The sequence below is a fragment of the Anomalospiza imberbis genome, chromosome 8 (genome assembly GCF_031753505.1).
Source record: "Anomalospiza imberbis isolate Cuckoo-Finch-1a 21T00152 chromosome 8, ASM3175350v1, whole genome shotgun sequence".
NCBI lineage: Eukaryota > Metazoa > Chordata > Aves > Passeriformes > Viduidae > Anomalospiza > Anomalospiza imberbis.
In genome coordinates this window covers 1,888,528-1,912,112 of record NC_089688.1, presented here as the reverse complement: position 1 = coordinate 1,912,112, position 23,585 = coordinate 1,888,528, and the positions used below count along the sequence as shown (strand labels likewise).

Below are 23,585 nucleotides of genomic sequence, written 5' to 3'. Positions count from 1 at the left end.
ACTGACTCGAGTTTAAGGGTTACCTTGGGGCCAGAGGCTCCAGGGAGGCCATGGGCACCGGGCAGGCCTGACTCGCCCACCTCACCCTGAGGAAGAGAACAAAGAAAACAGTGGAAGAAACAAACAGCAGCAAGCAAAGGAGCTGTGGGTTGCCAGAAAGGTCAGCAGAGGTGTGAGAGGGATGTCCCACACTGAGGTGTCCCACACACACCAACCTACCCCTGGGTCTCTGGGAGAGGAGCACCACTCTGCATCAAGAAGGACATTCAGTGTATGAAATGGATGGAGTGAAGGGAGCAGTCCCATATCCTACATCATAGCTGAGTTAACAACTTTCCTCAACATTTAGCCTTCTTTTCCCTTCCTGTTAGGATTTGGTCCCCAACATTCATCCAATTCCTTCCAGCTTTCCCAGGGAAAGCCTTGGGCTCATCCTTCCAGATCAGTGTGGGCTCTTGGCTCAGCGGTGAATGATCCAGACAAGTTGTTTCATGTAAGAGGAGCTGGTAGGAGAGGCCCTCGCTGGGAGGTCGCTGCCGAGAGCCGCCCGCCCCGCGCACACGGGACAGGCTCCTAATGGAAAACCTGATGGTTTGCTGGGAGAAGGGGCAATAAATCGTGTCTGTCTGCAGGAGTGGGCTGTGGTCTGCAGGGGCTGTAATTTCCACTTCCTGACATAACAAAAACTTCTCCATTTATACAGAGCTAATTAAAAAGCTCTCAGGTCTTGCCATTTTGCTTGCAGAGCACCCATAAAGCAACGTGGAGATAACAGGGGACACAGGATTCCTTCCTGCTGGGAACATTCACCTTCCCCTTCTCCAGCTGCCATCTCTTTAGCAGTATCTCTTCATTCCTTCTCTCCCGTTTGATCTTCCTTTGCGTCTTTCCCCTGTCTCTCCATTACACCCTCCGGGCTTGACAGCCCTGCTGTTAATCAGCTGCTGCTGAAGGCACTAGGGCATTGCCAGCTTCTGCCTTTTAACCCAGAGCAGGACTGACTCTTTCCTGTATCCCAGAGAGCAATAGCCAGGGATTTGGCCCTTTTCAGCCCCCATTTGTGTTTGGATGCATAAGAAATGCATTTCAGCCTGGAAGTGGGTGTAGAGAGGCACACACACACACAGGGAGATACTTGTTCCACAGCTGCTGCAGAGTTAAAGATAACTCTGGGCCCAGGCTCTCTTTACACAGGTGACAGCAGGGAATCTGTGGGACTGCTGCAAAGTCAGCAGGAACAGAGCTCCACAGGAGGCTCCAGCACAGTCCACAGATTTTCAGCCATGATTCCAGAAAGCATCAGTGCACTTAATTCATTTAACAACAGTGGAGCTTCCCTCCTTACCTTTCTGCCAGGGTATCCCTGAATCCCAGCATCTCCCTGCAAATGGCAAAAAGATAAAAGAAAATGAGGCTTGGCCTGAGAGGGACAAATCTCTGCCCTTTTCCCTGGGTATTGCTGGGATGGAGAACACTCCATGGGGAAAATTCGCCTTTTGCTCAGTGATTCCAGTGAGTTCCTGTCCCTTCAGACCCACAGGCCAGTGTTACCTGCACTGGGCTGAGCCCTGGCAGGAAAGCCCTGGCAGACAACTAACATGTGTCAGCTCTGTGCCCCAATTCCATGGTTCCAATCCCCTCACCCTGGCTACTTATCTCAGATAAAAACAAATTAGATTGGGTGGCACAGCTGAAAAGCAACAACAACCACCCCCTCCCTTGCACTTTGGCAAGTGAATAAATGGGAAACCGTGGCAGAGTTAACAATAGCATTGCAAAACCCATTCCTGAAGCACTGGGAAATGCTTTGAGAATGGAAGAAGCCAATAAAGCTGTGTGTGGCAAACAATTTTGCAAGATGGGCTGATGAGGCGTGCCTGGCTCAGTCGAGATGCAACTCAGACGTGTCGCCTGGATGAAACCCATGAGTCAGCACACGGGCCGGGCCCCAGAGGCAGTGCTGAGCTGGGTTAGAAATCCTCCTCAGCTGTTTGATGTAACCTCTTTTACCCCTCCTCCATCCATCAAAATGTACACATCTGTCCTCGTCAGGAGAGTCCATCTCTGCTCATCATCTTTCTACACCTCTAAGTGAGGTGAGATGTCTCACCTTTGGTCCAGGAGGCCCAGGTAAGCCCTGTGGATAAAATCAAAACAGACACTGGGGTTGGAAAGTGTAGACATTACATGGACAGCAGGGTGATGGGGGGATGCTGGCTGGTTTGATTTGAAACACCCCTTAGAGATTTGCACTGGTGAGCTCAAACATTTCCAATCTATTCTTCATGTAGATATCTTAGTCCATACACTTAAACAAACTTATGCCCATAGTGCTCCATCCCCCCAGCTTTGTTCTTGCTGAATTTGAAGACTAAAAAGCTGCTTTGCCTTATGCATTATGCTCCAGAATCTTTTCTGTTTCTCTGGCTTGCTTGGGAACTTGTTCCCAGCCCACTGCAGCTCTGGAGTAAATCAAGCATTTGCAGCTTCCTCTGGCAAGCTAAACAGAGAGAATATATTAACAAACAAACCACTTGTGTCTCTAAATGAAAAATAACCAAACAATTTACCTGATATGAACCATGAAGCATACCAGACATACGTGTGTGTAAATATAAATAAACAAAATATCTATGCAGGAGCTGCCTGTGAGCAGGCAGGAAAGGAAAACTACTCTAGATATGCTCTGATGCCTATGCCACCTGCTTTGGCAATTCAGGTGTTTAGCCACCCTGTCCTTGGCTCCTCAGAGACAGATGGAGATCTCTCAGAGAGAAATGGGGGTGCTGACCCCTGTATTGTGTGTGGAGAGCTGCATTTGCCTCCAGGGATGAGACTTGCTTGTCCTGCTAGCGGGCCTTGAAAACTCTTGGAGATGGAAGCTCCTTTAATTCCCAGTGGCTACAGAGCCAGCATGCCGCGTTTGCCCCTGCAGCCCCCAGGAACGGAGCTGGATTCTTGTACCCACCTTTCCATCTCTGCCAGGCTTTCCAGGTTCTCCTGCTCTGCCCTGTTGCAAGAGAGAGGTACATTAGCAGCACTTTCTGTCCTCTGCCCTGCCATTCAGCAATGGTATTATTTTATAAATGGTGCTTTTGCTCCCACCCTCCTCGGCTGCTTGCTAGGACAGGGACAGGACTTCAAAGGGGTGGCAGGGAGCACGACAATTACACCCCACGTGTTACTTCCTCCCCGGGGCCATCTGCAGGGGCTGAGGAGGAGGAAATGAGCCTGGTGTCACCCACTGTGTGTCCAGATAGCAGCAGTGCCCAGTTCACATCTCTGCCTTCCCTCTCACTCCCCCTCTTTCCCCAGAACTTCTTCCTCTCCACACATCCACATTCTCTGCAAGCCTCCTGTCCGTGGCTATCTCAGCTTCACTAGAAGCAGCAGTGCCCAGAGGAAACAGCCTGTGCCCTAGGGAATGGGGAAGCAGAAGGATTTCAGTTTTGGTAAGGACTTACAGGGGGTCCAATTGGCCCAGGACGTCCTGGGATTCCTTCAGGTCCAGCAGGCCCTGGTGGACCAGGGGGCCCCGGGGGCCCTTGGATCCCCGCCTGTCCTTGTTCACCCTGCAGTTTGTAAAACAAGAGTTACCAGCAGGCAGAGCAAACCCTTCACACCATCACCCTAAGGGCCCAAGGCAGGCCAGCCTGACTGAAGCAGGGGAGATAGAAGCAAGTCCCAGGTTACTGCCAGGAGAAGTTTCCAAGAGTGATGTAGAGCCCTGCCGAGGACAGCTGGGCTGCCTGGGAAGCAGGAGCCAGCAACCAATGGTTTGCAAAGACATCTGAGATCACCTGGTCAGAGATCCCTTCTAGAGGGATCTAGTGATAACAAAGCAGTCCAAAGAGACCTTTTTCTTCACTAAGCCAGCCAAGTAAAATTTATGTGTCAAAGACCAACATCTCTTGAGTCTCCGAGGAGGCTTTCCAAAGCATTTGACAGTCACATGTGAAGCAAAGCGTCCCGTGACGACACTGGCACTTCCAGGCAGAGCCACAGTGTCTCACCTCAGCCAGTTTTCCCCCCATACTATATTTGTTGGACAACACTCCCTCTGTTTTGCCAAGGACCAAAAGTAGAAATGCCACAAACCCAAAAGAAAATAACACGATCATCATGGCATTCCTGGAGCCCACTCAAGGCAGGCCCATGTACACCAGGCAGAGCCTGTTTTTCTAAGATTTAACAAGGCAGTGCATGCTGAGCCACCTGCCATTTTCAGCTCTCTGAGATGGAGCTGTTTGAGCCGGTTCCTCCCCAGGCCCCTCAGTAGCCATTTGGTGGCTGTGGCTCATGCCTCAGCAATGTCATCTGGCCCAAAGGGCCTGGACGTGGCACCAAGCGGCACTGAGGAGACAGTGGGTTGGAAGCACCACGTTTGAATACCAGACTGCTGATCTACAATTGATGAATCCAGCGAGCTCCCAGGGCACTGTGGCACCCGTGCTAAGCTGTTCGCTTATTAGGCTCACCTCCCTAGATAAAGTACCACGACAGCTTACTGCTAGTGATCCAATTTAAACCTGAAAACTTCCCTTGGTGGATCCATGGGAAGCTAGAAACCAACCATGGCTGTTTCTCAATTAAAAGTCAGTGGGTGTGCAGTTGGGTCTCCGCTGCATTTATCCTCTCTACAGCCTTATACACTGGAGGAAAATGCATGAAATCTGTCCCCCGTGTTCCTACCAAGTGCGCTGTTTATCCTGGCTGCCTTTAGTAAAACATGCAGATACAGGGATGTTTGCTTTATTTAGAATGATAAATGAAAAGTAATAAGCTGCAAATTTCATCCGTTCTGCCATGAGGTCTATTTAAAAGAAAATTTCCAAGACGTGGGCCAGGCTCACGAGAAGCTCGGTCATATGTGGAGCAACAGCCCTTTTCCTGTGCCTCGCTGCCCAACCCGCAGCCCACGCTGGGAAGCCTGCAGGGCCAGGCGGGAGGGGTGCCCTTGCTTCTCCCCATTTTTAAAGTGGATCTTCATTCATCCTGCGGCCCTTGCAAGGGAATGCAAGTTCTTTCCTAAGCTTCCTTATCCACCATACTCGGTGTTATTCAACTATCCTGTAAATGGTCTCATAGCTTTTAAATATGGAAGGTAATTTGGATCTAATGAAGATGTTCAGAGGACACTGGGATATATTTCTAGATTTCCTCTTGCCTTAACCTCTCGTTCCAGCTTCAAAGACTTTCCTCCCACTGCATCTTATAATATCCCCAGCATGGGTGCACCATGGGAAGGCAAAGGGGGCTTTGCCCATTTTACTTTGGCTCTCTCTCTATTCCCACCTCAGCTACTCTCTACCAGCCCAGTCCATGCTCTGAATTTAGGGCACTAAAATGCAGCAAGGTGCTGGAACGGGGTGCTGTTAGGGGTCAGGGAGCTGGGCAGAGCAGGAGCCCTGCCCCAGCACAGCGAGTGGCTGGAAGGCGCTCACCCAAAGTTCTGTTCGCATCACCCTCACTTTGCTGTCTTGGGCACAGCAGGCTTTGTTTAGGCAAGTGCCCATCCTTGCAGATCCCTAAACACACAAAGTGTTATTACCACATCATTATAGTCTCATTAATGTGTTCAGCACAAAAGGACCCCCACAGAGCTAAATGGACAGTAAGTGGATACAGTAAGTGGGAGATCAGGTGTCATTTTCCTCAGTTGTCATTCTATATTTTTAGCTGTCGACTGGAACTATTTTTCAGTTCTTTTAAACACCAATCAGCCACCCTGACTGCACCCCAGCAATGCAATGCTTGCTCAGCCTCCTCACAGAGGACCCCACTCAGCTAAGCCCCAGCTATTGGGCAAAACACTCCTGCTGATGTGCTCAGAGCTAGCAGCAGGATTTTCCTCTCTCCCAGGCGCTGGTGCTAGCATCCATTGTGCAGCCTCACTTTTTTTCTTAGTACTCATGCACTGTGCTCCTGGAATTGCCTGGTGCTGTCAGATCTGTAGGAGCAGACCACACCCTGTTGCATTCAGAGAATGAATACAGCAAAGGCAAAACAGATCATGGCTAAACTCTCCGGTGAAGTTTTCCTCTGCGGACAGAGGGAATTTGCAGCCCTGGCTGACAACAGGATGTAGGGCAGCTATTCAAGTTTCCCACTTCATCCTGGAGAGGAACTTCAGCTTTCAAAGCCTTCCCAAGAGGTCAGTCCTTGGCCTGGCTCTCCAGACTGTCACTTTGAAGGGCAAACAGTGCAATCCATGGGGCTCTGTGTGGTGCGAGTGCTGAATCGATAGAAACTGAACTGACACCACGGGCTCAAGTGGGAAGGTCAGGATTTGTCCAGAGGTGGGCAAGGACCAGGCACCTCATGGTAAAGGTTTCTTGTATTCTGCAGTTCCCTGCTGGCATCAGACTGTCTAGACAGGCAGCAGGGTGACAAAACCCAGCCACTTAATAAAGAGTGCCCAGCACACTTCAGCAGAGTAATTGCAGCAGTTTGTCCACACAGGAAAGCTAATCCCAATTGATGGAATGAGGCAGCATAAAGTGGGCTCATTAAAAGCCACATGAACTCTGACTATGGACACTCTTATTCACTATTCATATGGCCATAATTCACTTTATGAATTCATTCCCAAAATAAACTAAACACGAATTATGGCTCTGGAAACCAAAATAAATGTGTTTACACAAAGATTTAATGTAATTTAATGAAACCATTCTAAGAGCTTATTTAAACACATTTCCCCAAGTGCCTCAGACTAGACTAGCCCTTAGAAGAAGTGTTTGCCTATTCATTCATCTCAGTTAAATTTCACAGACATTAGATGAATTTCAGCAAGAGGCTTCCAACCTCTTCTGGAGATTGAATATGCAGGAACTGACTCCTTAAGGGAGGAGGCTGCTTGTCGACAGCCCCAAGAACAGCTTCATGGCCCATTTCTTTTAGTTCAAAAATCTGGCTTCACTGCATTTCTTTTTAGCAACATTATCGCATCAAAGATTTCCTCCGCTTTAAAGGAAGTCCCTCAGCTCTGCCTGAAACTCTTGGAAAGTCCTCTGCAGGGGAAGAAAGACAGGTAGCAAGCTGATTAATTGCAAGCATTGGGATAAGCTCAGAAACAGGCAACAAGGAGAAGAAGTCTACCTGGAAAGTGCGTCTCTTTATGACCGGAGGTGGAGCCAGCCGCACTGAATTGAGGAGAGGCAGCAGCTGAAGAAGATCAAACCAGAAGGTCGCAGGCCAAAGGAGGCCATTAGGGCACCGAGAGTGAGAGAGCAGCCAGGGGAGAGAAGAGAGAAGAGGGGAACTGAGAGATTGCCGTGAAAATGAAGCCCGGCAGGAGAGCGGCGCGGGGCGGGCGCAGCGCAGGTACCGGCTGGCAGACCTCTGAGCTCCTCCGTGCTGCTCACGGGGGCACCCACCAGGGGCCAGCCTGGCAGGTGTGGGGTGCCCACTCGCCACCCCAATGCCCCCACCACACAGAGCTTTCACAGCTCCCTCTGCTCGGAAATAGAACTTAGCCAGGGGATTTCTGACTCAGCTCTGGCCTCCTCAGGAACTGCTCACTGCAAGACATCCCTCGCTGGCTCTGCTAGGGTGTCCAGCAAAGGGACTGTTTCTCTTAACTTCTCATCATCATCAGACTTGGGGCAACTACCAGAATTACAACTTTCTCCAAGTTTTCCAAGTGCAGTTTTCTAACTCTCTTACAGGAAACCCAGTGTATCTCCAGGTCTCACCCTTCCTCCAGGTGTGGAAGGGAGCAGAGAAAGGCTAGCTGGGGTCAGCAGAGAGGTCCTGCCCTGGTTCACTTAACTTGGCAAACACAACCACCATGGCCAAGGGACAAGACCAGGCCTTGGAGCTGGACACCTAAGCAGGGCATTGCCCTGGCAGCCTGCGCTTTGTTTTTCCTTGCTCAACAGTATCATCACCTTCTGACTGCTTATAGCCAGGAATGCTGCCTTAGGGCACAAAGCTGACCCGGACACACAGAAATCAAATGCACTAAAGCTCAGGAGCATTTGTTCATCCTTTTGCCGTATCCAGTTTCCACCTGCATGCACGCTGCTGTCACCCTGGCACCCACCATGTCGGCTCCAGGCCCAGGAATGCTGCTCTGGCCTGATCCACTTTCCTGTTCCTATCAGTTTTCCATTGAAGCTGCTCTTGATTTACATAGGGAGAGGCGAGGGAGCCTTTCTGTGCTTGGGCACAAAAACGTGCCCATGTGTGACATTTCCCCACGTGAGCTGTGCACTCAGATCCCAGAGGTGTGCCCACAGGTGTCCCACCACAGAAACCATACACTTCCAAGGAGCACATTTTATTCCCTTTAAACATTGTACTTCATGTGTGCAGTGAAAGCAAGGATCCAGTCCTGTTGCAAAGAGACCCAATTTTGCAGCATCATGATCAAGTGGTTGTGTTCAAATGCACAAGCTATCACTCCAAAAGCAGTGCTGCTGGAAATTCAGCTGGGCTGATTTCACCCGAAGGCAAATCTCCCCTTTCTAAAAGACAGTGCAGGAGGCCCCTTAGCTCAGGAGAGCCAGCTAAACTGGCTTTGCCTGGCTGCTTAGGTGCTGAAGGGTATCTGAAATATCATACAGCTGACAGGGAAGCTGAGGGAGGATGCTGGAAAGGATAAGGAGGAAAATGGAGAGAACCAGTCCTGAAAACAGGCAAGACAAGACCCTGCAATGGATTCAGGTGAGAAGAAATCTGAAGGCACTTCCACCCAGCTCCTGCCCTGCTCCCTCTGTGTTCCAATGGGAAGTTTTTTCAGAAGGTGGTGTGCAATATTGGATCTGCACCCTTGAGCCTTTGCACCAGGACTGGGTCCCGTCAGACCGCTACCCACAAACCTTCAGCGTAAGGATCTGGTTAGAGCGCAGGGCTGCAAGGGTGGTGCTTAGGTATTCCTGGGGAACAGGGAACACACACGAGACAAACGGGGTCAGTTACACAAACAGCATTTCTGAGAGCAAACGCAGCACGGCTGGTCTCCCCATTTCCCTGAGTGGCACTTTGCAGCAGCTTGAGTGGCCTCTCAGCCTGAATGGGCAGCCCCAATGCCTGGGCTCATCCCTCACAGCAGTGCAGGCCACACAGATTCATACAGACAAAAAAAATAGGAAACTACAACAAGAGCCAAGGCACATACCCTAACCTTGTATTTCCTTCCTAAGAAAACAAATATGAAACAAAACTGAAACATCGTTCCCAGTTTGTCAGGATGCTGGTTTTCATTTCCTCACCCAGAATATCTGACAAAGAACCTTATCAAACACAAAAGCAAGAACAAATTGCAATTCGGTCAGCAGCGTCGCATTTTTGCAACAAGGCCCATCCTAATTTTCATTCAGGGAGGAAGAAAGAGAACTGCACCTTTGCTGGCTGATCTGTGCCTCTGGCTCCCTGAACTTGCAGTTCAGGACAGCCTGTCCTTGAGTTGATCTGAGGACAGTCACCCCTCCCGTGAGTGTGTCTCAGCCTTGAACAACTCATGGGCTTTTTATAATGTTGAGCTTGGTGCCTCATGAGACCAAAAGAATCTCCATGAGAGGCAAGGAAACACTGCCAGGATGTGAGGCTTTGCACCCACCCTTTTCCCGCTGTCACAGCCCTGCAGCTCACCAGCCACCCTACAACCCTGACCCACCAAACCAGTGTGCCCTGCCCCCAGGCCTGAGCCTATTTCCAGGGATGCACCAGCTCCCTTCCCAGTGTTGCTTTGGGTCCTGCCACTGCTTTTCACCTTGGGCACTGGGCTCAGTCAGAGGCAAGGGCTGTAACAGGAACTCAGGACACTGCTCGGGTGACCAGCGTTGTTGGCTTCTTTTTAACATAACAATCTAGTGAGCCGGCTCACTAAATAAACACAGCTGACCGGCTGTTATTGCACGGGGGACTGGCACTTCCCCACGGCCCCTTCTCCCTTGCTGCCAGCCGAGCTCACTCTCCAGTGGCTCTGCTGCTCCAACCCTGCTCCCTCCGGGACAGGGACCAGAGCCCAGCTGATTATCCAGAGGCCCATCAAAAATAAACAGAAAGCTCTTAAGCTTGTCTCCCTGTACACCCAGATTACAAATTCCAGCCACTTCATATGATGTCGTTCCAATGCATTTCCAGTGGATTTTCAGCACTCTGGTTGTTTTTAGAACTAGTTAAATCCCCTCAAACCCCATGATGTTCTCTCTCCACTCTTGGCTGCAGCACATGCTGACCAGGCCAAGACAAAGGGGCAGGTGGGACAACATCCTGGCTTTCATTAAACAGCTGCTGGCATCAACCGTCCCACTCAGCCTCTTCCTCGCAGGGAGAAAGTCCACCAGGCTTGGGGACCAGCCCGGGGACCAACTCGCTGGGGACCTGACAGAGCACCATGGCCAGGCAGTGCAGGAGTACCCTCAGGCAGGGAGCATAACCCTTCCCCTTGTCTCTATGCAGGGATGACACCAGCACGAGGGAGAAGAAAAGGGAGGGATTATGATAAAAGTTTTCCCCAGGTCTTCAAACCCCACACTGCTCCAGGCCACACAACCAGAGCAGAGGGTGTGGAAGCAGCAGGGAGCCAGTGCAGCAGCTCGAGTGGGTGACCTCTACTCCTCCAGAACCCTTAAGTTTCACTGGATTTTGGGCTGAGGAGGTGGACCTTCCCCTATCCAGCACAAAGCACAGGAGGATCTCCAGGAAGCAGAATTGACAGCAGCTATCTAGGGGTCAGCTCTGGTGGGCAGGAACAGACAGACCGGAGAACCAACATCCCTCCTGGAAAACCTTATCTGCTGCTTTTCTGCGAAACACATCAATCAGCCAAGCACTGCCCCGGGGGCCCAGATGACGCATCTTGTTAATGGAACGATCTCCACTTCCAACAAAAAGCCATTCAGACGAAGGAGGATTAGCATGCAGGAAGGCACGGGACGGAGGATAATAACGCTAATGACTTACCCTGTGCGGGTACTCTGCACACTGACCCTGTGAAAGAAGGGGATTAAAAAGGAAAGGGTTTAAACCACAAACAGAGGCGACCAAAATAGGCACGCAGGGTCAGAGCCAGACGGTGTAAATCATTGTGACTGTATCGAACTCAGTGCAGCTATGCCAATTTGCACCTGATAAGCACCCTGCCTCCTGTCCCCATCCTCTGAGCCCTTGCTCTTGGTACTCCTCACTCACAGCCAGATCAACCAGCACCAAGTCACCAACTCCCTTCCTCTATTTTAACTTTTAACAAGGCCCCCATTGAAATTACCTTCTCTCCTTTTTGTCCTGGGGGTCCCTATAAGAGAAAAGTGACCAAAAAGGCCTCAGTAAATGAAGGAATTCAGTGAATGCAAGGGGAAAGGGGTTAGGGTGAGAGATGGGATAGGGATGAGATACTTACAGGTTGTCCCCGGGGACCTGCAGCACCCTTTAAAGAAACACAGAATTTAACATGGGATGATTTTCCATTTGCAGTGACAAAAAGACAACGTATGGAGTAGATGAAAAACTGAGCTGTTAAAAACAATTGTGAAGAAAATTCCCAAGAGACATCCGGGTTCCCTTTGTTACTCTGGAGGAGTGAAAAACGCACACATGCTTTGGCTGCACCACGGGGGGGGAAATATTAAAAGGAGAGGGGAAAATATCATGAGGAAAACACACCCTTATTGTTCCCAGGACCTCAGCTGACAGTCTCCTCGGCTGATGCTCTGGGATGGAACCAGAAGCAGCCAGGACTGAAGCCTGAGCTGGGATTGTGCAACAGGGGAGTGGGGAGGGGATCTTCAACATGTGCTTGCCAGAGGGCTATACTGACACTCGGGCTCAAAAAACAGAATTAACAGAAGAAAACATTCAACACTCCAGTGAGCAAAGGTGACTAGAGAGCCTCTCTCTTGACATACTCATATTTGGGATTTCATCATCAGAGATGTCAAGGGGAACAAGACACCATTTGGGCTTGCATAAAGTGCAGTCTAAGTTTATCATTTTCAACCAAAAGCATTTTAGTATGATGCACATATGAAACAGAGCTGAAAGAGGGTGGGGGGTGGGGGGGGAACCACATTTAATACAAAAAATATGCTTTTTTTGGTTGTTGTTAGATAAGTTGAAAGCTGCCAGATGGGTTTTCAGAAATCTTTCCATCAACTTTTACTTGTCCTATGAGGCCAACCACAAAAAATGTCAGCTCCCAGAATATATTTAAAGAACATAATTGCTAAGTGCAAGGAAAACACATCCCATGCGTAACTAGAGAGTTGCTGTTGTGGCATGATGAATGTGCAAGCCATAATGCAAAAATTACAGACATGCATCCCAGCACTGCTATTATGAAGTTACAGAATTAGGGATGCAGCGAGTGCATCAGCTGAGGTAGGATTGCTACCCTGCCCATGAGCTTGTTTCCAGCTGAGGCACAACATCACTGCAAACCAACCCATCACCCACAGACAAACGTGTATTTTTACCATCTCTCCCTTCTGTCCAGGATGCCCCTGCAAAAGAAAGGAAACACACGTCAGTTTTGGCCACTGCAGACTCTAGATGATGTTGATTTAACAGCTTCTGCTGACTGAGGTGTGTGTCCCCAGAGCAGTACAAGAAAGGTGCTGTTGCATCTCTCCTGGGGGTGAAGTTCCTCATGGCAAAAACAGGGTCCTGCCGCAGGAAATTAGAAGCCAGAGGTATGCGCTACCAGCTACCAGCTCCTTCTCCATGACAGCACTGGAGGAGTGTGTGGGGAACCTGGCTGCATGGCTGCTTCGTGGAGCTATGGCTTTCATGTCCACTGGCTTCATGGAGAAGTAGCTTGTTTGTGCCCAGCTCTGAAGGATGGGAAGAACTTGGGTTTCTACTGCAAATCTCTAAGGACAGCATGGAGGTCTCACAGAGGTCTTTAGGATCCTTCCCTCCTCTACTGCAGCTCCTTTCAGCACGGCAGCAAAGAGAAGGAAGCTGTTGGCTAAGGCAGAGGGCTGATACCTCGGGGATCTGCTCTGCCTGTCTGATTCTGGGTGGGAGTTCTTGCTAAGGCTTTCTCTGCAGCAGCCAGGCTGCTGCACTTGTGAACTGCTATTTTACAGATTTACCTAGAAAGGAATAGGCCATACTCTGCCTTCCTTAATCTCCTGACTCCTGCATCTCCTCCTGCCTGCCAACCTCCTAATTTTCTTTTAATCCATGCATGTGCATGACATTGCAAAATAATCCCCTTTAAACACCCGGTGTAACACACAGGCTGCAGCACAGTGGGACCTAGCAGGAGGCAGGGCAGAAGCCTGCAGAGAAGTACTTTGCTTACCGGTTTGCCGTCCAAGCCAATAGGGCCCTGAAATAAAAGAGGAAAAATGAGGAGAAATGCTTTCCCCGGGGTGTATGTCCATCTGCCCAGGAAGCACTATGTGCCACAAGACTGCAATGGGCTGGGGTGACATGGGGTGACTCCTTGCCTTCCTGTCCAGTCCTGGCAGGTCCCTGGCCCACTGAGTACCAGCCCAGAATTCAAACTGCTTCAGCAGGGACTTGCTCACTGTCAGCACATTTCAGCAGCAGTGCTGGACACAGGAGCAGAAGCAAGGAGGGGTTCATAGGCAATTTGCAAAAAAAAAATCTCAGAATTAAAAATTTTACAGTGTTCAGTAAACTAGCTGAATATCAGTAGTTTTCTCAAGACTTTGATTTAAAAAGGCATCCACCTTTGGGGGAAGAGGAATTTTTGCAGATGATGGAATAATAAAAGTGTCTCAGGGAAGAGGTGACATACAGCTCAGCACATGCTGAAGGTACAGTTTGATGAGAAACAGGCTCCACAGGGCTGTCCCACCCAGCACTTTCTCATGAGCTGGGCCGATTTGTCTTCTGCTCCTCCAAAAGCCAAAGACCACAAGAACCTGGAGAGATCTGCTTCTCCTCAGCCCAGGGGCAGCTCACAGCCCCTCTTGTCACAAGGGGCAGAGCCGTGGAGCCCGGTCAGACAGGGGGAGGCTGCCAATTCCTCCCATTTTCCAGGCGTGAGAGTCCCCCCTGCAGACCTGCTCTGGCTCATCCAGTGTCCTGGAGCAGCAGCTGAGCTGCCTGGCAGGAGCAGGGATGTGGGGGGTGTTTGTGTTTGCCTCAGGCATAAATGCATATGAATAAATAGCAACTGTTGGAGCTCTTCAGCAGCCTCAGCGCTTCAGAGAGCGCTGCCAGCAACTGTAGGATTGAAATGAAATTTGCTTTGTCCTCTCCTGGGCATTATCTCTGTTCCCTTGCAACTGTGCTGGAGAAGAATTCCCCTTCATGTCCTTTCCCTTTGGCATGACCAGGGTGTTCAGCCTAGCACAGTCCCCAGCTGACCCTCAACAGGCTGGGCCTTTTTTGGATCCCAGGCACTTGTTGCTATTGGAATATCACCTAAAAGCTCAATTAAAGTTGGAATTTCCCCTACCTAGGGGTTGTTTTCTTTCTTTGGGATAGGGGTATTTCTTAGGATGGTTTTCTTTTACCAAAGAGATCTGGCTTTAACTATGTTATTTTAACACTTGGGGCTTTTTATTTAATTAATTCTCTTTCAGAGTTGTGTGGTTTGGTAGTTTTTTTTTTCTCCCTAAGTATAATTTAAAAGAAAAACAAAAGTAGCAGAAAAACAAATGAAGGAAAAATTGCTTTTTCCAGTGATATCAGATCAGGTCATTGGTTTCAGGAAGAAATGATGAGACACAGCAAGCACTTATGAGGCTTCCTAGTAGTATCACACATCCGTAACTCATAAATTAAGAGTTACACTTACCGGGAATCCAGGAAAACCTCTTGTTCCAGGCTGTCCCTGGGAAGGATGGAACAGAGACAGCAGTTTAGAGGAACTGAAATTAATTTGATGGATCCTAAGTCCTCTCTACAGAGCCTTTCCTCCAGCCTCTGACCAATCATCCTACAACTATCCAAAGAGATACCCAATTCCCCTCCGAGGGGAAAGTGTCTTGGGAAGGAAGGGATACCTCTCATCCCCACTCCAATTTGTACAGGGCCAAGAAAATGCTGGAGCTGCTCCAGTTTGGATTGCAAGCAGTTTCCTTGAAGTTTCTACATTAATTAAATGGGTGTCCCTAGCCCATATGTTAGACTTTTGGAGTATATTCCAGAGGTTGAGCTCATTTTATGGCAGTTCTTGCTGCCATAAACCTGAGATGTTTAATGCAGGGTGCTGTTCTGTGCAAGACAAGCCTTGCAGGTCACTGGTGTCTAAATACAACCATCCCTCTCCTCCTCCTCCCCTCATCTTATATCCTAGTTCATTCATTTTCCTCAGAAATAATTCTGGAGATGATTTTTTTTTCCATCTTCTTTTTTTTTTTTTAATTTTTATTTGTATCCTCTGAGAGCTAAGACAAAAAGGAGAGTTAGGCTGTGTGATGAGAGGAAAATGAGCACCCTGACTTTTCCCCCTGCCCCTTCCTGGCTAGCTAGCTATGGCTACCAGTTAGGGATCAGGTACAGCAAACACTGGCTTGGGTTGTGCTTGGCAGCTTCTTCATCCCCTACTTAAGAACACCAAAAAAAGAGAAAATGTCCTGGCTGTTTATTTTTCGTAGTTCTTCAATTTTTGGGGCCTGTGACAAGGTCACAGTTACCATAGTTTTGTTGGTATCCAGGAAAGATACCACTTCATGTAAGGAGTTTTCAACCTGTTTTCCCAAAAAAAAAGGTCAGGAAGCATATGGTCCATCTGGCCCAGACTTCAGCAGATCCTGAAGCACTCTCATGTAGATAAACAGCCGGATGAGGTAAATCCTGTGCCACGCTCATCAGCTGACCACTGTGGCATCTTGCCTACCCTGAAAGCCCTGCTATGATGCCAAAATGCCCAGCCTCCTTATGTGCTCTCTCATTTTGGGGAAAAAAAATGCTTTCTTCAGCAATTTGAGCTACCATGACTGGACTGCTGGAGCCCCACAGGGGTTTCCTAGGATAGAGCTGGGCATAAACAAGGTGCATCTCTGCCTTAACTGGAGTGATCCCATGTGATGCTGAGGGAAGGGAAGGGAAGGGCAAGGAGGAGATGGGGCTCCTGGGCTGTGAGGTTGAGGTTTGCCACAGTGAAGCAATAACAATCCTTTGGGAGACCTCAGAGTTGCACTGATAGGGAAAACCTTCACCTTCAGGTAACATCCCCAGCCACCCTCTGTCTGCAGAGAGACTCAGAGAGGGTTTGCCCCTGCAGAGGATGGGCCCAAACAGCCTCTTTGCAGGGTGTGAGGGATGACCCCCACCACAGAATCCCACAATTCACACTGAAAATTTCTGGTTTTCTACGCAATGCTAGCAGGACCTAATCACATTTGCACTATTTCTTTAGTTCTGCAAAGTTGAACTTGGTCAGCTTTGCTTTGCAAGATACACACAAAACCACCTGGCCCTGTTGGCCAGTGACCAGGAGGGAAGATAGGCTATAAATTAAAGGACCTGTCCACCGCTGGCTTCTGAAAAGGCAAGAAGCAAGAAGAGCCTAGCCAGAATTCTGGTTCCCTGTTGGACACCTCCCTGACAAAAAGTGCTAAAAAAAGAATTAGGGAGAAAACCTGGAAATGGTGCAATTTGGCTTCCTCTGTAGACTACAGACTGCTGCTTCTTTCTCCTTGGAGGACAGCAGAATGATTTGCACGGTATCACGCCAAGACAACAGTACAGCAGCGAGCGATTCCAAGAGACTGTTTTTGTTGGGTGGCTGGTTTTCCTTGTCTCCTTTTTAAAATGTTGATTGTATGAAGTATGTAAGCCTGGGAGCTGCCAAATCATGGAGACCGTCTGTTTCTGCCACTATAGGTGCACTGTCCCTCTCTGGCCAGGAGTTAAGCAGCTCTGAGCTCAGGCAAAAACTTTAACCTCCAAACAAAAATCTGGAAACTATTTGTCATCCCACATCTTTCCGAGTGGCCCCTTGGCCAGGGTTTCCGTGTTTGTCTTCAGTGCTCAGCCATCCTTTTGACCTATCACCAGCTCCCCAGGAAACTGGATCATCTTCACAGTAGGCTTTGCAGGAGGAAAGTGTGGGGTTGGGCCGGCCCTGGCACCTCAGAGCTTTGAGTGCTGTAGGCAAAACCCCATTTTAGATACCATTTCCCATCTAATTTTTCTGCTCTTTAAAGATGCAATGTGTTCTGCACTTTCCCAAACAGCAACAAAGGCAGCAGCACAAAAGCAGACAAAACTGTCCTGCAGCCCAGGCACGTGTCCTTCAAGAAAACTCCTTTGCAGGACCTCTGTGGATAGGGCCTGATGGCTTTTCTCTCTGATTACTATAATTACACTGTTCAGAAGGCTGAGAGCCAGAGCTTGTGAGAAACAGCAAAAGCAACGGGGCACTTACCCTCCAAAATCTGCTGTTTGTGGAGCAGGGTGGTCTTGCTCAGACCTTGGCTTGAGAGACTTGCCAGCCCCTCTCCCTTGCCTGGACACGTGGCCAGGGACCATCTGCTAGGCACAAAGCACCTGGGGAGACCCATTTGGGTCCCGGGCTTTGGTTCTGTCGCTTCTCAAACTCCAGCATCCCCAGCAGGTGGGCCTGGGGACCAGCAAAGCTGTTTTTCATTAGAAACACTTGTCATGGGGCTTTTGGGAAGTTAATTGGAAAGCCAGATGTAGCCAAGTGTTTGCACTGCCTGGGTCTCTCTCACTTGACCTCAGCTGTGAAACAAAGGTTGCCAGCAGCCCATCCTCTCTGCAGGTCAAGGACGGTGCTCTTCACAGGTTAATCAAAATCGGAAGTGCCCACTGGGAGGGAGAGAATTGAATCTCCAGGTCTTTTTTCATGGAAATCTCTGGTGGAGGCTGTGCAAGGATGGAGTGGAGAGGTCTGGCTCCACTTGCATAAAAGCAGAGGCTTGATGGCTGAACCACAGTGCAAGAAGCTTCCAGCATTTAGGGCACGTAAACACTCCAACCCTTCATCTTGGTCTTTTTTTATGGCCCAGTCCTTGCAAAAAGTTTTGTCTGGGTGACTAGTTGCACCTTGTAGAGACACTTTTATTGAAAGAGGGTACAAAATCCTGCCTTTTATCAGCCAGATAAGTGGCAACCATGCTGACAAAGAGCTTCCAAGATTTTGGGTACACGACAAAGACCTCTGAACTACCCTTTGTGAGCTCCCCAGTCACTGGCTTAGCTCTGATCCTGCCCATCAGTAAAATCAGGGGGCTTGTTCCCTGCTGATTAAACCAAAGGCTGAAATTAGCTAGGCAAAGGGAAAATTTTCTCCAAAAGTGATAGCAGCCCTGTTGCACAAAGGAAATATGCTTCTTCCTTTTAAATGCAGGACTTTGGTTTCCTTGCCAAGCGAAGGCTTCCTCATTTGCTCTGGAATATGAGCTATAATTTCATTATATATAGTATATAATAGCAGTATAAAACCAAGGCTAGCTCAGCATGGGAACCACATTATACAGGGTTTTTGCTCTTTCCAGCTGATGCTGAGTCTTAATGCCCCTCCTAAGCCCTTCCCAGTAACTTGCCCACATCCTGAATCAGACAAAAATAGAGAGAAAAGCCACTTACGGGTGGACCACGGGGCCCGATGATGGACATGCCAGCTTCTCCTGGAGCACCCTGCAGAGAGACAAAGCAGAGGAAAAGGGGTGAGAATAGGAGAGGAAAACACAAAGACAACTATATTCCTGTCAAGACTGCGAGTAAGTGAGGGTGCCTTAGGTGTGAGATCTTCAGGGTTTATGGGGCAGCTGCTGTTCTGCCTCCCCCAGCTCCTGCCTGACACTTTGGGAGAAAAGATGTCCTTGAGAGCTGCTCAGATGTGCCAGAAAATGGAAGCTGCACAGCAAGGAGAAGTATAAACACATAAAACACTTTCTGGCAAAACAGAGGTTCTGCCCAATTGCAAGTGTGAAAGATGGCCTGAAACCCTTTCTGTTTCCTTCCTGTGAGTTCCAGGAGGGTTATGTCCTGCAGAAGAAAGAAAAAGAGGGATGTGCTGGGCTCCAGGGAAATGGGAGCTGCAGGCAGCTTATTTGGCTGCCTCCAGAAATGCCTCGCTTGTGTACTTCTCAAACTCAGTTGAGATGTGGATGAAAACAAAGCAAAGTGCTTGCTGGAAAATGAAACAGCTGCCTCTCCAACTCCTAGCCACCCACAGCGTGTGATGGGCAGGATATGTCACTCTCTCTGGAAACATGGTGTATTCCTAAGAGGCAGCTCCAGAAGTGCCCAGGACTGAGGAGCTTTGGGACAGAGCATCCCATAAACCAAGCAGGCTGCAAGAAAGCAAAGCACTCTGCAAAACAAAGCTATGGACTGCCAAAGACTTAGGGCTCTCAGGGAGGCCTTTGGGGCAGCAGGAGCAATTAGGAGTGATTTTTTTCCATTGTTTGTTTGTATCTATCTGCTGTCCCTTCATGAAAACTTTGGCCAGAAACAAATGCAAGGATATGCAGAGAAAAAAGCAGAATGGCTTTGGGTGGGAAATTCTGGTCTGTTGGATGCTGGTTGGCTCCAATGAGCGAACAGTAAACACAAGGATGAAAAATCTCTATCCTGCTTTCCCCTTCCTTGTTGTGTTTTTCTCTCTATTATGAAGAGGAACAAAAGGGTCTGGTATGGTACTGCAGAGATGACCTTCCTTGACACGTAAGTATCCATACCTTTCTTAATTTCTACACATTGTTATTCAATTATTCATGAATCCCAAACACCTCCATTTCCCTGCTCTCACAGGTGGGAGGTACTCACAGCTCTGGGGAAAATATACTAACACTGAAATGCCAAACACTTCAAAACAGGGGTCAGCAGTAGGATCACTTTGTAAACCAGCACTTCTTTGTGGGTACAAATCTTAACTCGCTGCACAGCAAACAGTCTGTGAGATGGTATCCCACAGACCATCAGCTTTCCTCAGGAGGAAGAGGTCCCACTGTGTCAGAAATAGGAGCATGCCATGCCACTTTTATTCCTTGCTCCCACCTGCACCAGGGATCAGGCTAACCTGGGAGGTAGAGGGGAGCTGCAGGTTGGTTGGGGCAAGCAGAGCTGCCAGAGAGGGAGAAAGTCAATGGTTAAAATCCAGGAAGCCTTGAGGGAAGCCCTGCATGTGCCCACTGGCTCTTATGCTGTTAGTAAATTGTCATAAACAAGAAACACAACATCTTTGGAGGCTGACTGGCCTGGAAGGAATTTGGGAAATATACTTGCACTGACACGGAAGACGGGGCAGCCCAGGGGTGTGGAAGCCCAAAGCTGGCTGCAGTGGCCATGACTGTGACTGAGGAGCTTGGGCTGGCCCTAGAAGAGGACAATTTGGGGGTGCTACAGGCTACAAGGAGCTGACTCACCTTCTCTCCAGATTGCCCTTTTAGTCCCTGGGTCAGTGGCAGCCGTCACAGCCACATGCAAGAGGGCGCAGGGAAGAGAGAGAGAGACAAACACAGGCGTCAGCGGCAAAGGCACGCTCTCCCACCCCACCACCCTGGCCATGGGGCTGGCATGAGCAGGGTGGCCTCAGCTCCTGCCCCGGTCCTCTTCCCCATCCTCACCATGGGATGCCCGAGCAAGGAGCAGCTCCAAAATACAGCACTCAGCCAGGCAGGGGATGGCCCCTGCTGCACAGGGCAGTTATTTGGAAGGGGCAGCTGCCAGTGGCAAGCAGGGGTGCAGGTTAGGAAACCCAGGGTTAGCAAGCCCAGCTGGCGCACGAGGTGGCAGCAGGAGACACCCAAACGGGGATGCTGAACCAGAGGAGGGCCTGGATAGTACAGCAGGTGAAATGGCAACACCTCCCCAGCATGTACGTGGCTTGCAGGGCTGGTCACCCTGCTGAGACCAGGGGAGTCCCTCAGGTGTGAGGCTCAGGGAGAGTAGTTTTGCTTGAACTGACAAGGATTATCCTGAAAGCCACCCTCCCCCACCCCCAAATCCTGGGGGTTGGAAGAGAATGGGAACGCTAAGGCACACAAAAGAGGTTTGACTTACCGGCCGCCCAGGGATTCCCATCGCACCTTTGTCCCCCTGGCAATTAAGGCAAAAATCAGAGGGAATTGGTAACTGGCCAAAAGCAAGGTTATAAAACAGCACAACTGAACTAAGCCATAGCAGCAGCTTCACACTGTGGTGCAAGTGTCCAGGGATATTGAGAGGGAGAGAGAGAAAGTTAAAGAGCAAAATGTGTTTGCGTGTGCCTGAACCTGTCTTTAGAATGTGTGAGCCACCAGTTCATTTCCACATATGACAAACCCACACATCTCACCACAGAAATTACATACAGCAATTTAGGCAGCAAAAGGAGGACAGGAGTCTCCAGTCAAACAAAGTACTATTCCTATTTCCAACACTTCATAAAATCCAGGTCCTGGGAACTGGCTTCCTGCAGTGGCCAACTGTCACATTTTTCTCTTTCTTGACCAAAGTCATCTGGGTGTTAGCTATTTATTTATAGAGTTATCACTTTAAAACACAATTCTCTTAGACTTAAAAATACTGTCCTGTCCAGAAGCAAGAGAAAAATGTGAGAACACAAGCTGACACAGGAAAAAGCACGTCTGGAAGAAGACATATGAGCAGCTGTTTTCAGTGTCCTCTACCCCTTTGAGATACTTCCCAGTGCATTGTCAGCATGTGAGTGATCCTAACAGTGGTTTTGGGAATGACTTTGGGTCAGGTGACACTGGACAGAGCCTTGTAAACACATGAACATAGGACCAGTGACAATTTTCTTCACCCACTTACCTACAAGGCAGTTGGCTGCCTCTTACAGCTAAACTGTACTATGCAATTACAAAAAAAAAACCCTCCAAATTACCCCCTCTGCATTCCTGGTCACCAAAACTGAAGGCTGTGCAGATCTGGAAGACAACAGCTCATTGCTAAAGGGTCTTGATGATTATGGCTTCAGCAGTCATGCAGCTTTTGCTCTATATTTTACAAAAATGACGTGATAATAATCCCTCAGTTCTGTTTCCAGTGATGTTTGGGGTTTCCTTATGTAAAACAGAATGCTCCTGCCCCTGGCTGACTGTGTCTGTAGACATAAACCTGGTTTTCTGGTTTCTGCAGCTGGAGACACCAGCCCCATTGGTGCCACCTCTTTATGCCTCCCCACACATTCAGTCCTAGTGCGTGTGAACATAATCTGAAATCTCTGGAAGGGGAAGGCACTTAGCTCTGTTTGTTCTTCTGGGTGTACACAAAGGCTGTGTATCCCAAACTCAAACATTATTGCTTGAGATGAAACCATTCCCTGGTGGAAGCCCAGCCACGTCCCTCTGCAGAGCTGGGGGAGCTGTTTGGTATGGGGGGCAGTCCTTTCCAATGCAGCATAAGTTGTGACAAATTGAAGAGCCACGTACACTTTGCAAAAGCACCCCTTTCAGATGGATGAAACCCTGAACAGCTGCTTGATTTTAAGTTTTGTTGAGGACATATTATGGGAAACTGCTTTCTTCCAGGGTTTTAGGTAGGTTCTGAGTTCTGCTAATATTTGCCTATCTCTTTGTGCCAGCAGTGAGCGGAGCTCCTGGTGTTGGCATCTGGCCCTGGGATTACTTTGTGGCTGCTGGAAAACATAATAGTGAGCTTTCCTCTGCTTTTAGTCCTTTAAATGCTGCTTTCCTCCAGAGCTGAGCCCAGGCTGATTTCCCTCGTGGTTTTTGAGGTAAATGCTGAATTTGCTTCTTCTGCCTCTGCTGTGGCTGGTGCCCGAGCAGGAAGAGCCCAAGGTCGGGGCTGAGCTGTGTCAGGTCCCCAGCGAGTACCTGGAGTGGTACATGACGGCACCGTGTCTGGAATGTGACTGTGCAGTTACAGCAAAGGGGGAGCGCCCAGTAGACAGCAAATAAATGCCAGATGTTTATAAGGAAAGGTTGTCTGTGACAGGGAGCCAGGAAAGAACACTTGTGGGTGGATGATACCGTGTAGGTTGGTTACTAAGTCATGAAAAGCTGCCTGAAGCTCCCACATCAGAGTTAAAAGAGCATGACGGGCAACCAGCAGCCCCTGTCCTGAGCCAGGGGAGAGTCAGCAGCAAAGTTTACATTTCCTTCACTGGGAAACTGCCTGCTATGGCTCGTGCAGTCTCCAGGTGAGATGCAGCCTGCAGAGCAGGGAACCATCACCAGGAAATCATGCTGTTGTAATTCTAAAACCCACGCTCCTTCCTCAGTCATGACTAACTCAGATGCAGATACTGTTATTATGGATTTTTGCATTTGTCCCAAGGTGACTTAGGCCTTCTAAATCCTGCTGCAACTAGCAAATCCCACCAGCAAGAACACTGAACACTTTGCCTCTTCAACCAGACGCTCAAAGACTTCTTCAAAAGTAGTGCTTCCCACACATAGGAGGGTCCATGAGAATTATGCTACCCTTTAAGTTTATACCTACAAAGCTCCTGTGGTCCCTACTCTGTAGGGGCAATGTCGTGTTTGCAGTATTCTATTCCAGGTCCCATTTTTTATGCAAGTCTACTTTCTACCACCTTATGAATGCTGGGGGCCTCCTGATCAAAGTACTGTCAGACAGAAAGAATGAGGGGATGAAACAGAAATAATGAAGTATTTACCAGGAGCTGTAGCCTTTCTGTGAGGCCCTGGAACAAAATACACTGAGACAGCAAAAGCCAGCCTCAAACTCTGAAAGGAGGGCTTGATAAAGAC

General features: G+C 49.1%; 1 protein-coding gene across 3 annotated transcripts in view; it reads right to left on the bottom strand.

Moving 5' to 3' along the window:
• The window catches only part of COL13A1 (collagen type XIII alpha 1 chain), a 52,364-nt gene extending 31,390 nt beyond the window's left edge, over positions 1 to 20,974 (bottom strand). For 2 of the 3 annotated variants that reach the window (XM_068196923.1, XM_068196924.1), the window contains exons 1-15: positions 20,908 to 20,974; positions 20,271 to 20,297; positions 18,487 to 18,537; positions 14,726 to 14,761; positions 13,256 to 13,282; positions 12,423 to 12,449; positions 11,351 to 11,377; positions 11,219 to 11,245; positions 10,915 to 10,941; positions 7,102 to 7,167; positions 3,465 to 3,572; positions 2,969 to 3,010; positions 2,111 to 2,137; positions 1,346 to 1,381; positions 24 to 86 (exon numbers count right to left, since the gene is read on the bottom strand). In XM_068196923.1, the coding sequence (XP_068053024.1) occupies positions 24 to 86; positions 1,346 to 1,381; positions 2,111 to 2,137; positions 2,969 to 3,010; positions 3,465 to 3,572; positions 7,102 to 7,167; positions 10,915 to 10,941; positions 11,219 to 11,245; positions 11,351 to 11,377; positions 12,423 to 12,449; positions 13,256 to 13,282; positions 14,726 to 14,761; positions 18,487 to 18,537; positions 20,271 to 20,297; positions 20,908 to 20,928 (612 nt within the window). In that variant the 5' untranslated portion in view covers positions 20,929 to 20,974. Of the gene's footprint in view, positions 1 to 23; positions 87 to 1,345; positions 1,382 to 2,110; positions 2,138 to 2,968; positions 3,011 to 3,464; positions 3,573 to 7,101; positions 7,168 to 8,825; positions 8,883 to 10,914; positions 10,942 to 11,218; positions 11,246 to 11,350; positions 11,378 to 12,422; positions 12,450 to 13,255; positions 13,283 to 14,725; positions 14,762 to 18,486; positions 18,538 to 20,270; positions 20,298 to 20,907 lie in introns of all 3 variants that reach the window. The other variant, XM_068196922.1, reaches the window with a different exon arrangement.
• Positions 20,975 to 23,585: the final 2,611 nt, after the last annotated feature.